This window comes from Lissotriton vulgaris, chromosome 7 (assembly GCF_964263255.1).
Source record: "Lissotriton vulgaris chromosome 7, aLisVul1.2, whole genome shotgun sequence".
Lineage (NCBI taxonomy): Eukaryota > Metazoa > Chordata > Amphibia > Caudata > Salamandridae > Lissotriton > Lissotriton vulgaris.
Genome location: NC_141695.1, coordinates 1,290,491,679 through 1,290,506,416, shown reverse-complemented (window position 1 = coordinate 1,290,506,416; position 14,738 = coordinate 1,290,491,679). Strand labels below are relative to the sequence as shown.

General features: G+C 43.4%; 1 protein-coding gene across 1 annotated transcript in view; it reads left to right on the top strand.

Moving 5' to 3' along the window:
* Positions 1-3,418: 3,418 nt before the first annotated feature.
* LOC147703511 (uncharacterized) overlaps positions 3,419-14,738 on the top strand; it is a 112,548-nt gene continuing 101,228 nt past the window's right edge. The window contains exons 1-2 of the mRNA XM_086931880.1: positions 3,419-3,677; positions 10,636-10,756. Coding sequence (XP_086788006.1) covers positions 3,654-3,677; positions 10,636-10,756 — 145 coding nt within the window. The 5' untranslated portion in view covers positions 3,419-3,653. The remainder of the gene's footprint in view (positions 3,678-10,635; positions 10,757-14,738) is intronic.

Genomic DNA, 14,738 nt, shown 5'->3' with positions numbered 1-14,738 from the left:
GCCGAGCCGGGAATTGAACCCTGGTCCCGGGCTGACCTCTGCTTCCAGGTCTGCCTCCTCTAACCAGTGAGCCACACTTCTCCACAAGTAGTAAGCTAATATTCATTCAAAAAACTGCAGTGTGCCTTATCGCAGCTCTTAGCAAGTGTGCCCATGTTTACTCTCCCCATAATAGATGTATTGGCTGCCGATCTACAGGCATCATTCAAGTCCTCTGCTTCAGTCACAAAGCTCTCTACAGCCTTCCTACTAGGATGCCCATGGCTTCTCTTTTTCCAGTCTACACTCAGGTACAACTTTTACCTGACCTTCCTGCACCCTATTGTTATTCCTAACTCCATGCATGGAAGGCCACATCCTTACCATGATTTTTGCAGCCAACGATTGGAACACCCTTCTGCTAAAAACTTAGGACAGAGAAATAGCAGCTCAAAATCCACAAATCTCTGAAAACTACATTTTCTCCTTGTAATCGCCACTTCTTTTCTGACTGGTTCCCTGTTGTTTTTTTTATGCGCTAGTGGCAAGTCAACCTTTCCCTGAGTGAGCATGCATTTCATTAACTTTCCAATCAAACCAAATCAACCAAGGGTGCAGTGATTGGGAATGCCAAGGGACTACTGTTCCCAGGGAACTGTGATTGTATTATGAGCCATGCCCACATTTACAATACAGTGTTTATTTTCAAAGTAAAGAGTAGATGTAAATTACCCTAGTTACAGGTCTTAAAGACAAATTAGAGACTGTACCACATCTAGGGCCATATGTATCAAGCAAAATTAAATTTGCAAACGCCGAAATTCTGCGAATTTCGGCGTTTGCGAATGCAATTTTGCCAAATGGTATGTATTAAGGCAAAATAAGGATTCACAAAATTTGCGATTCCTTATTTTGCGATTGCATTTAAGGAATCGCAAATTTTGCGAGTCCTTAAATGCAATGTAAGAAGCACCAAAAAAGTGCAATTTGGCCTTAAGGAATCGCAAATTGCCACCAACTTCAAGTTGGTGGTAATTTGTGATTTCTTTGAAAAATTCACTTTTTTGCATTTTTCAAAGTGCAATGTGATGCACATACATGCCCTTAGGGCATGTATGTGCGCCACATGTGCACCCATGCTTATTTCAGGGGTGCATCAGGGTGTCCTTTTGACACCCCTGCACCCTTGAAATTATTCTCAATTTGCAAATCTCAAATTTCCCATTCATTCCTATGGGCCTCCTAGCCCATAGAAATGAATGGGAAAGTATTCCTTAATTGTGATTCGCAATTTGCTAATCGCAATTAAGGAATATTAAGAAATCGCTAAAAAATTGTGATTTTTTACATACATCCCTATTTGCAATTCTCAAATAGCGATTTCTAAAAAATCGCTATTTGAGAATTGCAAATCAGGATGTTGATACATATGGCCCCTAGTCCTTTTGTCTTCCCACCACAGTAACTTTACCACTTTGTTAGGGGTCCTATCAAGGTTTATTTTGATATTATTGCTACCTGTGTTGTGTGATCTTGAACTTGTATCTTCTACCTTATGAGTGACTCACATGTAAGAAAAGGGAAGGCTAGGGCCTGGCAAGTTGGTTACTTGGCAGTATCCGTGGTGGATACTGGTATTTACAATTAATATTTCAGCACTTACATCTATTTCATTCCATTTGGATAACAGAGATTTTCATTTAATAAATTTATTTCTCAAAACTGGCAATAGCGAACAGTCAAGGAAGGTATACTCAAATAGGTGGTAAAAGAATTGGAACTTAAATACAGTATTACGCAGTAATCATGCTATATACACTGGCCAGATTTTAAGGAGGGGATATTATGGAATGAAATCCCAAAACTGGGCCCTGTGAATCACAGTTGCCCCTCTCCTCAACAAGCATTTTCAGATGACACCACAAATAAGGTTTCCTGCTAAGATATAATGGAAGGGGGAGCACCATACCATGCAGTGGCAGCAGAATGATTCTTATCTGATTTCCTTTGCGTTCCTTTCACTGTTTCACCGATATGTAGACTGCAGTGGTAATGGTGACTTTTGCAACAGCTGGCATAAAAGAGCAGAGCTGCCACGTTTTCCGGATCCATACGTGACTAGTTAGTTTTCTTAGAATTCTTGGTCTTGTAGTCCTGGTTTCATATTGCGTTAAATAAGACTAAAAGTACCAGAACTCTATGAAAAAAACTATGATTGGGTCCTGCAGGCCAACAGGCCCTATTCAGGCTGGAGACTCACGACATTTTAAGCCCAACATGGCTTTATTTTAGGTATTTCTATCCTAAAACCTCCACCATTTGCAGTGGCAAAGTGCCCAAAGCAAAATTTAAGTCCAACACACAGCAAATAACAGGAGGCAAAGGCAAAAATACAGGGGGACCCACTGCAATGATGCCAGGTCTAACAAGCACTCTTAACATCACGAGGGACCACCAACGCGCAGGTTTGCGTACATAGTTCAAGGGGATATGGTTGAACAACACAAGGCTGGTCTTGCTGGGAAGGCCTGGGATGAGATGTTGGCGCGGCGCTGCAATCGAAAGTGAGACGCTATTGTGAATCACTTGGGGGTTAATGATATGACAACTCTTGTCAGGTGGAAACTGCTGGAGGACATGAAGAATGGCCTAACTGAATTAACCAGGCTGGTGCTTCCTGCAAGGGTACTGTGGTCAGGAATCATAGTGCGCTTTGAGTCGAGAGAGGCAAATACAATACCGCGGTTGAACAGTCTAGGAGAAAGCTCAATGTCTCCATGAGTAAATTGTGCAGGGGCATGGGTTGGGAGTTTGTGAGATACGGTCTCATCAACCTGAGGGTGCCGGGCTATTACGCAGAGGATCGGGTTCACATCTCTGGAGTAGGTTGGATATGTTCCTCCTAAACATTAATGGGCCCTCTAACTAGTGGTATGCACTTAGCATGGGCGACTTGAAGAAGAAAACAGGGGGGGGGGGGGGGGGCTGCCAACAGTGTGAAACCAACTGCACCGACTCGGGGTCAGCACCATTTCACCTGCATCAATAACTTGGAAGGGAGCTGGGTAAGGAGTTGCCCGAACAGTAGTCATTATGATGTCTCACGCCAGGGACACAAGGGAAGAGCTGCAGAGCAGGCATGGCACTTGCAGTGAATAGCCCAAACAGATCACTTTACCCAGTCCCACGTCTCTTACAATATCCAACAATACCCATTCTAGAAAGTTTCTTTGTTTAATGACGTCTTCTTGGGTTTTGAGTTTAAATCCAATTACAGTGTGCACTAAATACTGACATCATTCAGCGGGCCTTCCGTTTAATCAGAAACGAAAGTACAATTGACATTCCGGGTTAGGGGGTCCGTCTATTCAAATGCTTTTCTGGGGATTAGTGTCTCTGACGTGACCTTACGCTGCGTCACGTGAGTGCTGTAAGCTGCGCATCTCCTGGAGATTAGTGTTTCCTGTTCTGTTTTGGAATATACTATTAGTTCTACAAAAAGGATTGTTTGTAGTGTATTGTGTACATAGAGCAAGCTGCATACTTTTCTAGCCTATACGTCATAATCGCCTCCCTTCTGCCTGGGAGTTTATTAGAACCAGGATTTCAGAAGACGACATCACTGCAAGGAGTCTTTGATTAGGAAAGCCTTCTTCCCAGTTCAGCGGAGAATAATGTCTGTTCATCATGGAGACGAGGTTAGTTATGAGATTTACGATTTTCTGAACGATTGCCAACAAAAATTTTCGATTGGAGGAGTTCTGGGCTATTCCGTACATCCTGTTGTCGCCCCAGCCTGACACCTACCTCTCCACACCCTGCCCAAGTTATGCTCAGAACTCTAACGTTTCCCAGTCCTATTATTCTTTAGATTCTGGGACTTGTAGTCCCGATTCTATAATTGAATAAACTGAAATACAGATCCCAGAATCCAAAGTAAAAAAAAAAAAGAAAGCCAGACAAGATAAGCCACTGGTGCGTGGGCCAGGGAAACAGAGAGCTCTCAATGTTGTTTTACCGAAACATGTCAACTTACAGAGAACCCTTCTTGGCCCTCATACTTGGAAATACTCCTTTAACCCTGGGCTTCTGCAATCACGTATTCCTGGGGCCGCCGACTAGTTGTAGGTCTTGCTGCTGAGCCATAAGTAGAATGTTAGTGGAATGTTGGTGCGCGTGAGAATGGAGTGTTGGAATGCTTGTGTGTAAGTGTGTGGATTAGTTGGAGTCGGACTGAGCAGCAAGTGAGCTGCTCCTGGTGTGGTTCCCCCCTTGATATCTACCATCTGATTAATAAAGCATCTTTCATATGCTACACCTCGTCTTCTTCCCATCATTTCATCTTTATAACATTTGGCGACGAGAATGGGATCCGAACCCATGCTTGCCAAGCACAATGGATTAGCATGTTAGTGGAATGTTGGTGCGCGTGACAATGGAGTGTTGGAATGCTTGTGTGTGAGGATTAGTTGGAGTCGGGCTGAGCAGCAAGTGAGCTGCTCCTGGTGGGGTTCCCCCTTGATATCTACCATCTGATTAATAAAGCATCTTTCATATGCTACCCCTCGTCTTCTTCCCATCATTTCATCTTTATAACACTAGTGTTGTACGACCAGAGCGGTTATATTTTTATGTGAAAGCAGAAAACAAGTAAAAAGGCAGAATACGATCCCCTTTAAAACATCAAAGTCGAGAAGAAAACACCACAGAAGTGTTTAAGAGCTTTCCCAGAATGTTTAATAAAGCGGGCAGGGCAGAATTGCCAGGCTAACCAAGAATTCCCTGCAATTTTAAAGCAATTCTTAACCAGGTACCTATGACTTTCCTTTTTACAAACTAAAGACCTGGAAAGGTCGGTATTTTTTCCCTGAGAATGTGGAGATCTAACACTGACCCAGAAACTCATTACTTCTGTTCTTCACCCCTCTTCCTTGTTACTGTCTTACAAGTCAGGATTTTGTAAGCATTACAGCCAGGGCTGGCCACAAGGAAACAATGACATAGGGAGCTGCAATCACATGTGACATTTTTAATGAATATTGGCATTATACAGCAACCAAAATTAGACAATTAATAAAGAAGAGGAAGAAGCAATGTCCAAGGCACCTTCCCCAAAACAAACAACCAAATCTGTCAATTGAAACTGTAAACCTGGGTATTCGTTTGGCAGTGTAAGACCAGAGTGGGCATTCAATTCGCTTTCAGTGATTGTCGGAGCAGGGTAACTTTTAAATTCTTTCAGATTAATACAAGTAATGGGAGTATGTATAGTGTAAGACTAAGAGTATTTTTATAGTGTTTCTTAACTTGACAGTAGATCCATCAAGAATTTGCAATGCAATAGGTCTCGCATTTGGTAGAGTTTAAGCTTTTGGCATTGTAAATGACAATGCCTTTTATTTATGTGTTTTGACAATGCCAATAAGTCACAGTCTTGTAAATGGGAGACCTATTGCATTTCAAAGGAGCGGCCAGCATTGTCCTAGGCTGCCAGTCCTCATGGGAGGTTACAAATGAAGACATGGCGGTACTAAGGAGGGACTGACAAGCCTATTAACAAATCAGAAGCCAGCATTTACGAAGAACAGTGACCCAAGCCAATGACAAATATGGGCGTAGAGTGGGCAGGGCTTCAAGTACATAGTTGAATACAGCATTCCTCGCAAAGCAGCGCTTGTGCTGCCTAGGCTCGACCTAAAAATGTTGGGTTGACATTTAGGCCAAATCTACTTTGTTAGTATTATTTCGGATTAACTATTGCGTTTCACTGTGGAGAGTGTTTGTTATAACGTACGTTCTGGGTGTACTTGAATGTCTGACTGAAGATGCGCTGAACTGGTGACATCTGCATGACATGCGGTTATCTTTGACGTCATTTAGAATGTTCAGCGAGAGGGGCCGCACAAGGTGAATTCTGGGAAATTGGAAGGCGGTGTAGAAAGAGGATCTCCGCAGGTTCATGAGATATCCCGAATGGCCTAAACATAGGAAGATGCCTGGGTAGCATTTGTCTAGCTCGAACGTTCATGATCTGCAGTTGTTTAATATGTCTTATTTGTTTAAAAATCACTATAGACAAGTGCTAAACCCTGAGATTTCAGAATCTGTGGTAAACCATCCGCAACCCCTGTTGTACTGAGGTGAGAATGATGTCACATGTTTTGACACAACACATCCGACCTGAAAAAGTGCATAATGAGAGGTACGTGTGGGCCCCTAAAGAGTTGACGACTTTCTTGATCCCCAGTTTGTACACTAGGTTAGACTAAGTGACGTTGTTTACACTAATTTAATTCTGAAGGTCTATGTGAGTTATAAAGTGCACATATTTTACTTTAACTTTCTCTCAGACTCTCTTTAGAACAGCATGAAAGAGTGTAGGTTTAGCATTAGTCACCTCTGGTTGACACAAAAGTAATGTTTATTATAAAGGAAATGATAAACAAAAATCCTCAGTGTGAATTGGATCAGTATGTGACTGGTATGGGCATACATTTTGAGGGAAGGGAGAACTAGTGCGGAATAAAGACGACTTCCAGGCAGGTTCTGACACGAGGGTGAGGCTGGGCTAAAGAAGGGGATTATGGCTCCTTTCAAATCCGCCATTATGCCTTAGTTACTGAATGCTGGTTGTATTCCGACAGTGAGAAAGTGCAGGACTGCTCAGAACGGTGTTTCGTGTGTTATCAGGGTATGATAGTGCTGAGAAGCATCAGGACCAAACGATTGCCAGGAGGCATGGGGTTATGCCGAACGCTAGTGTGACGGTGTGAAATAGCTTTCTCTGTGCCATGCCTTCCAAATCCATGAGAACTGCTTCGCATTCCTCCAGCTGACCGTGGTCAGCACCATCCTGGGAATTCAACACGTTAATATAAAAGAGGCTGATTGTCTGCTTCCTGTCATCTGCTGCACCCCCTTCTTACAGTAAGTGCCAAGCCCTCTTCCGCCTCCTTGTTGCTAACCACCAGTTTTCTGTGAGAATCATGCTGTAGGAAAAACCATCTGGCACGCTTAGGCTGAGAGGGCCAAAGAAATTTATATTTGACGAAGACCTCTCGGAAGCTTCCTTTTCTCTCCCTGTACTAGGAAAGAGGTCAAAACTTGCTCTTGTGTGAGAAGATAAAAGCAGCTGTGTTTGTTTCTCACAGCCTGATTCTTAGAAATGTCATTAAAGTACTGGAAAGAGGTAGGCAAACTGTAACTCAAACTTGATTTCCTTAGAAGAAAAAACTGGCAAATAACCAGAAAAATTTGTATAATGAGCTCTTGCTTACAAGGCCTTTGTGCTCATCCAGAGCAAAGGGAGTGGTCCTCATCGAATTTAGAGTCTGTAGGCTTGCCTTGGTCCCAGTGAACATAAAGAATTCATAATTTAAATGGCTCTTTTTGGGCTAGGTTATGTGGGAATTCCTACAATACTTTCGTGATGAGATTCAATAACATATGTTTAGCTCTGTTTAAAACATTCTTTAAAGCCATGGCAGTCCTAGTTAGCTGATGTAGTTTGGATAAAGAGCAGTGTGGATTTTAGGTTCCATTGTATAACCCTTTTGCTTGCAATATGAGCTTAGCTCAAGGCTAAGGCCCCTCATGAATAAGACCACTTTATTCGATGCCAGAACAATGCCATGGCCCTGATTATAAGTTCACTGTACTGGCAGAATGCAAATTTCGCACGCTCAGTTATCTTTAGAACACAGCCTCATCCCTTGAGGACCATGAAAGTGGGTAGGAACGCATTTCTTGCATGTAACAGTACCATTACCCCATAGCATCTTGATAGTTGTAGTTCAGTTTTTCACACAAAGTTCATATTATTTTTCAGCTAATGTAGCCTTTCAAAATCGTATCTCTAGGCACCAGTGTTTCGGGATTCCTCTCTCATCAGTAGAGAATATTTGCGGGTTTCTGGACATGCTGCCAATTTTCCCAGGTATAATACCGCTCATAGCTTGCAGGCGTTCCAAAGCTTGTCAGCTTGAGGGTGGCTCACGAGAGCCTTTTATCAGTGAAAGTGGGTAGGAACACATTGCTTGCATGTAACAGCGCCATTACCCAGTAGCGTTTTGGTAGTTGTCGTTCATTTTTTCACTTAAAGTTCATATTATTTTTCAGCGAATGCAGTTTTCAAAATCATATCTCTAGACGTCAGCGTGGGGGCCGCTCCCTTGAGTATTGTACAATTCTTGAGTGGAACCCCTCAGAATGAGGAATAACTGGTCACAGAAATACAGTGGTGTATTCAGCTTAATATTTATTTTTTCAAAAGGGCTCTCAGCAAATGGTAAATGTGTACAGAGGCTACTTTGAAAAGCGTGGGTAAAGGGAAGAGAGTAGGAAATGAAGGGGAAGTTTAGGTCTGACAGAGGGAAGCTTTAAATGACCCTCTTTGCCAAAGATAAAAGGATTGGATTGTTTGACAAGGCTTGTCTGCTCTTGTGTCCAAAGCCTCAATCAGTTTTACCAGCTGATAATTTTGGCTCAGTTCTTCCCACAACCAGGAAAACCGTATGTGGGAACTCCAGCCAGTGGTCCTAGCATACTGCTCCGCCTGATTCATAACCAGACCACAAGTGGCAAAATAATCAATGAATGCTGCTCTATACAAAAATATAGAACATAAAGGTTTAGAAACAATATCTCAAAAATGTTTCAATTTAATTACTTTAATAAATATTAGACTTAATTTACGATTTTCCTAAGTGTGCGCGACCAGCGAACAATCCATTTAGACCAGAGGTCTTCAATCTGTGGGGCGTGACCCACAGGGGGGCCCTGGAGTCATGGAAAGGGGGTCGCACATTTCCAGGCCTCACTTCTGCCTGGAATCCAAAATGTACTTTTCCTTTTGGAAAAAGAGAACCGTCTGGCACTACATTCTGATTGGTAAAATGCTTCTGCGTTAGTTGCTGAAGTTAATTGAGTCTCCTGTGCTGTGAACAAAAGAGGCCGGGCAGACAGGTAAAACAATCCTTCACACCAGGCTTGGCTGAATGTAATGCAAATGCAGCTATGAGTGAATCTTCAAACGTAAAGGGTGCTTTGGAGCGGTAATCACTCCAAGCATTGTAATTGCAAAGATATGTTTTTTTTCCAGTGGTAGTAGGAAGAGTTAATACCTGGGCTGTGAAGTCGTACTTTTAATTGTAACTGTATTTACACAGCGCTTAGTACCCCTGAGGAGGGTTAAAGGGACAATTATGCAAATAAAACTAATTGCATTACTTATGTACTGGTATTACTAAAATCTACATTTTGTAAGCTCCATTTTATCCTAAAATAATATTAAAAAAATTACTTACGCATTCACCGTGCTTTCTGTCACAGGCTGTGACCTCGTAACGCAAAAAATTACACAAATCACTATTCTCCACTGCACCAACCAAATGTAAATCTATGGCTCTCTGGTTACAGACACAGACCTCTGCAGTGCAATTACTAATAGAGGTTTCATAATGTACTACGGTACATTTCCCACTGAGTAACATCTTTTTAAAATGTATATTTCATTTAAGCTATCCATTATTTTATATGTAGCTACCTAATTGTGAAAGTTCTAAAAACGAAACAAAATATTTTGGGGCTTATTTATGAGACACTTGTGCCTCTGGAACATCACTTTATGAAGCTCCGGCAGTGCAAGCATCTCAATTATATCTATGCGGTGACTCAAAGTCACCCAGCGTGGCTTTGCATGGCCTCATAGATATGGAGTAAGACACAGCAGTGTAAGTCGCTGCATTGCCTTACTCTGTGTCAACTAGGCGTTCCATGGGCACTGTGGTGGGCGATCCCACGCAACGCCAATGGATTTTGACGATGTCCCAGATATGCAAAAAATCATGTAAACCTGGAGCAGCGCCAAAATCTTATGCCTCCACACAGCAGGCATAACGGGGAGAAATGTTTTTATTTCTCCCCCTTATTTGCACTTTCCATGTTTGCTACATTTTGCAACACACCTAGAAAGAGGAAAACCCCTCTCTGGATTGTTTTTGTGCAGGAAGATGTCCCTTCTTGCACAAAAACAATCCTGCCTATGTTTGCGCAGGGCAGCAATATGTGCGCCAACGCAGGGGGAAAGGGCAGGAATGTACCATATTTAATAATGTGCTTTCCTGCTCTTTCACATTGGCATAGGGCAGCACCGCAAGAAGACTTGCGGCGCTGCCCCACAACAATTCTTCATATATGAGGCCCTTTGTTTTTAGCCACACATTTGACCACGCCCCCACGATCACTGACCTTTGCTATGCTAAACACTGTTTAATATTATTGTCCTACTTTAAAAATGATTTGTTGTTGGAATTGGGTGGCGTTTATGGTTGTCGATAGTTGTCAATGATGAGGAGCATCCAGTTCTAGAAATCTTTGTCAGGAGGGGGTCCTTGGGCCAAAAGGATTTTGACAGGGAACTCTTGGCATCAAAAAGTTTGAAGACCTCTGATTTAGACTGTCATTCTCCTCCTTCTGACCTACAATATTTGTTTTGGGGGGGGGGGCAACAGTATGTTTTTAGAGAAAGAGGAGAAATAAGAGTGATGGGAGAATACAAGGAAGAATAGTCTTTAAACCAGGACGCATGTTCATTTTGAATATTTCACTGAAATGAGAATGTTTTTGGTGATTTAACACAAACTCATCTTTGTGCAGGATACTTTCCACGATGCTTCGGCCTATTTCTCTGAAGATGAGTGGATGCATTTATATAAATGGCAGAAGGAACTTTACACAAATGTGATGAAGGAAATTCACCAGGCTTTGATCTCCTTAGGTAATGTTATGTTGTTTACAAATCTATCAAAGTTTTAACTGTTGTTTATGTTGCATGATCTTAATGGCATTTGTACCAAAAATGTTTTACAAAAAGACATACGCTGTGCATAGTACGATAGGCAAATTGGGGTATTAAAGAAACTAGAGTGGGAATTTGAGGTGCTGTACATAAGTACTATTTTGTGATAACTGGTATCGAAAACAGATAACTTACAACTACGGTTCACTATCCACCTATTTACACTATAGAGCCAATGTATGTCTTGAGTTTTTCATTTGTTTTAATCACACAAGAAGGTTTTTCTATTTATTTTAAAAGAGAGTGCAGTGGGTTCCAGTGTTAGTAATCAAGACAATAGAACCCTAGGGGCATATTCACAACATGCATTTTGTAGCATGTGAAGTAATACTACATTACTACTACCTATGAACTACAAAATACTATCTACTAACCTGAGTGAGGAGCACTCCTATCTGTTATGTGCGTAATTCTCACCACTGGTGCAGAGATTTCCTCACATGTCGGTCTAAGGGCCTCATTTAGATCTTGGCTGACGGGTTACTCCGTCACAATGGTGACGAGTTTCCCTAATGGGATATCAGTCACTGTTGTGACTGGGTAACCCGTCTGCTAAGATCTAAATCAGGCCCTATGTTTTAGTTGTAAATGTGGGAAGGGCGTAGAAGTGTCTAGTAAATGGAGAATACTTACTCTGAAATAGGAAGCATTAGCCGGGGTTTAGGGAGGGACATGCAAATACAAACACACACCCACAAATGGTAAGCCCATTGATATTCACAAACTATACTTCTAAAGTTACTGCAGCTGTAGTAAATGTGATCCAGCCCAATCTTGGAGTAATTCCAGCACCCTACATGGCTATTTGCCGGTACTACAACACACTCCCATGGAAAACAATGGAGCCACGTACTTAAAATAACACCCCTTAGGAACACATGTTTGGTAAATAAGATTATTTTGATGTTTAAAATAAATATATATTTGTTGTTTAATGTAAAAATGTATAATTAATAAACTGGTCCCCTGTTCTGCAACTTAGGATTTATGCTAGATAAATAAATACATTATATTGTTTTAAAAACTAATAATACACCATAACATCAAATGAAGTAACTGTTTTAAAAAAAATGCTTAAATATGATTTAAACAGTAAATATATTTTAATCAATTAATTATTTAAAACATATGTGGTTTAACATTTTATTGTAAAAATTCCAAGCAAGAAAATATATACAATTTTTCATGAATCTTTTTTATTTATTAATTTAGCAATTTTCTCTATTCTTTCCCTGTGTGAGATCTTCTCTACTATTGCAGAGGTCTCCACCTACATGTGAAAACTTAAAGTATTAACTTAACGCTCGTAAATACTTTTGTAAAAGGTGGAGATATAAATCTGCACCTAGGTGGAACTTTATGCTCTGAAATGGTGAATGGCATTAAAAGTGTAAAGTTACTAAGTTACTACTAGGTGCGGCAATGTAGGTGCACAATTGTATATTTACCTTTGTGACAAGGCACCCTTGATTATAAAGAGACTGGAAGGTGGTCACTAAAGAAGATGTTTTAGATCTGAACAGCAAGCGCTCGGTTGGGTTGTCTCCTGAGGCGGAAAGCCGGGAGTAGACGCTGTTGCTGCTAATTCTTTGACTTGATTACTTTTAAAACTGTATTTTACCTTCTAAAGCACCATTGCACTTTAGGGCATCACGGAGCGGATCTAGCGCTCACGTGACCCCTCACACCGGCGTCCTTCGCCGCTGGCCACGCCCACCGCTAGGCCACGCCCCCTTCCCGCCCTTGAGGCCTTCTATATCAAATGTGCATCTACAGAACGCGCAGCGGACGTGCGCAGCGGGCGCGCCTAAGGCAAGCCCGTCTGCGGCCGTCCGCGGCCGGACGGGGCTAGGGGCACGACTCCATGCCAATTTCATCTCTTACTCCTCTGAGGAGCTTACCGCCCTCCAAGGCCATTGGCCACTTTCGGATTCTATCCGTAGGCACATTATTTCACTAGGGCTTGTACCTTCTTCCACTCCTACTCTGCCGTCTCCTCCGCCCGCCTCTCCCTCACAATGTCCTCTCCCACCCGACCCTCTTCCTCCTACTCCATCACTATCCATTCTCTTACTTAACACCAGGTCAGCGGTCAAGCACCATCATGAGCTCTTTGTCTTGCTCGATTCTGAGAAGCCTGACTTACTGCTCTTGACCGAAACCTGGTTCTGCGATTCTTCCCTTTCCGTTCTCTTGGCTACCCTTCCCCCCTCCTACGTGGCCTTACGCGCTGATCGTCCGGCGGGTAGGGTTGGCGGCGGAGTGGCGATAATCGCTCGGTCGGAACTAAATTTTCAAACCATCCCCTCTCCCCCCATTCCTTCCACTGAATTCCTTACAGTTCGCTCCCTCGCCTTCTCCCCCCCCATCACCTGTCTTCTAATGTACCGTCCTCCCCAGTCTTTGCCTCTATTCTTGCCGGCTTTTCAAGACCTACTGGCCAACTTGGTGGTTAACTATGCATCGGTCTTGGTACTAGGGGATTTCAATTACTGGCCATCGGACCCTTCTGAGTGCACAGCCTCGAAAGAATTCACTGAGTCTCTCACATCTTTAAATTTTATGTCGCACATCTCTGTCCCCACTCACTCTCATGGTCACATACTTGACCAGGTCTGGTCCCTTAATCTTCCAGTCTCCCCGGTGACGGTCTCCCCCTGTCCTTGGTCTGATCATGCCCTTATTTCCTTCTCCATCTCTCTCAACCCGGTTTCCAAAGTCCCCCACGCCAAAAACACCTGGGCGCGGAACTGGAACAGAGTTGACTTTCCCACCCTGACGTCTCACCTTCGGAATTCTACCCCGTCCCTCTCTGGTCTTCCGTCCGACTCTCAAGCCAACGCTATCAATACCTGGTTGGCTAGAGGGTGTGACTCAGTGGCTCCCCTGCGTCGCATCTCCGTTCGGCGACCCAAGGAGTCTAATAGGTGGTTTAATGACCACCTAAAAGAACTTAAACTGTCCGTTCGACAGGCAGAAAGGCACTGGAGGAAAAATTATTGTCCTTTACTTAAAACCCTCTTTCTGACATCACTCGCCGACTACAAGACCGCAATCCTTGCCGCCAAAACCTCTTATTTTTCAACAAAAATAATCTCTGCTGAAAACAAGCCTAGGGAGATCTTCGGCATAGTACAGGACCTGGCTTACTCTGATAGGGCTTCACCTCAAATCCCCCCATCCCAGCCTCTATGCAACCAACTAAACACTTACTTTCTTGACAAGATCGCTACCATTAAGGCCAATATCCCCCCCCCCCTCGCCTGCCTTTGTTGACCCTTCTCCTCCTACTATTCAAAACCTTCTCACCTCCATCCCCCCCTCACTGAAGAGGTATTCCTGGGGATACTTCCCAAAGTAAAATCAGGTTCCCCGGCAGACATCTGTCCGGCGCGAATCCTCCAACAAATCTACTCCTCCTGTCCTGAACCTCCCATCACCTTCCTTAACAGCTCCCTAGCGCAGGGAGTAGTGACCCCTACGCTCAAATCAGCCACCATAGTGCCCATTCTTAAGAAGCCTGGCGCTGACCCATCCATCTCAGCCAACTACCGCCCCATTTCCCTGCTGCCCTACCTGGGCAAGGTGCTGGAGTGCTATGTCACCGCGGTTTTCAGCACCCACGTAGAGGCCATTGGGGGACTGGCTTCCCGCCAGGCTGGCTTTCGACCTAGGCACTCGACTGAGTCAGTCGTGGTATCAGTCCTGGACAACCTCAGGAAGGGTATGGATCACAACAAACACCAGGCGCTGGTACTCCTTGATCTCTCCGCCGCATTTGACACGGTAGACCATACCATCTTACTGTCCCGTGTCAAGGCGGCTGGAATTGAGGGATCAGCCCTGGTGTGGCTTTCCTCCTTCCTGAGGGACCGCACTCAGGCGGTCCGGCTAGGAGACT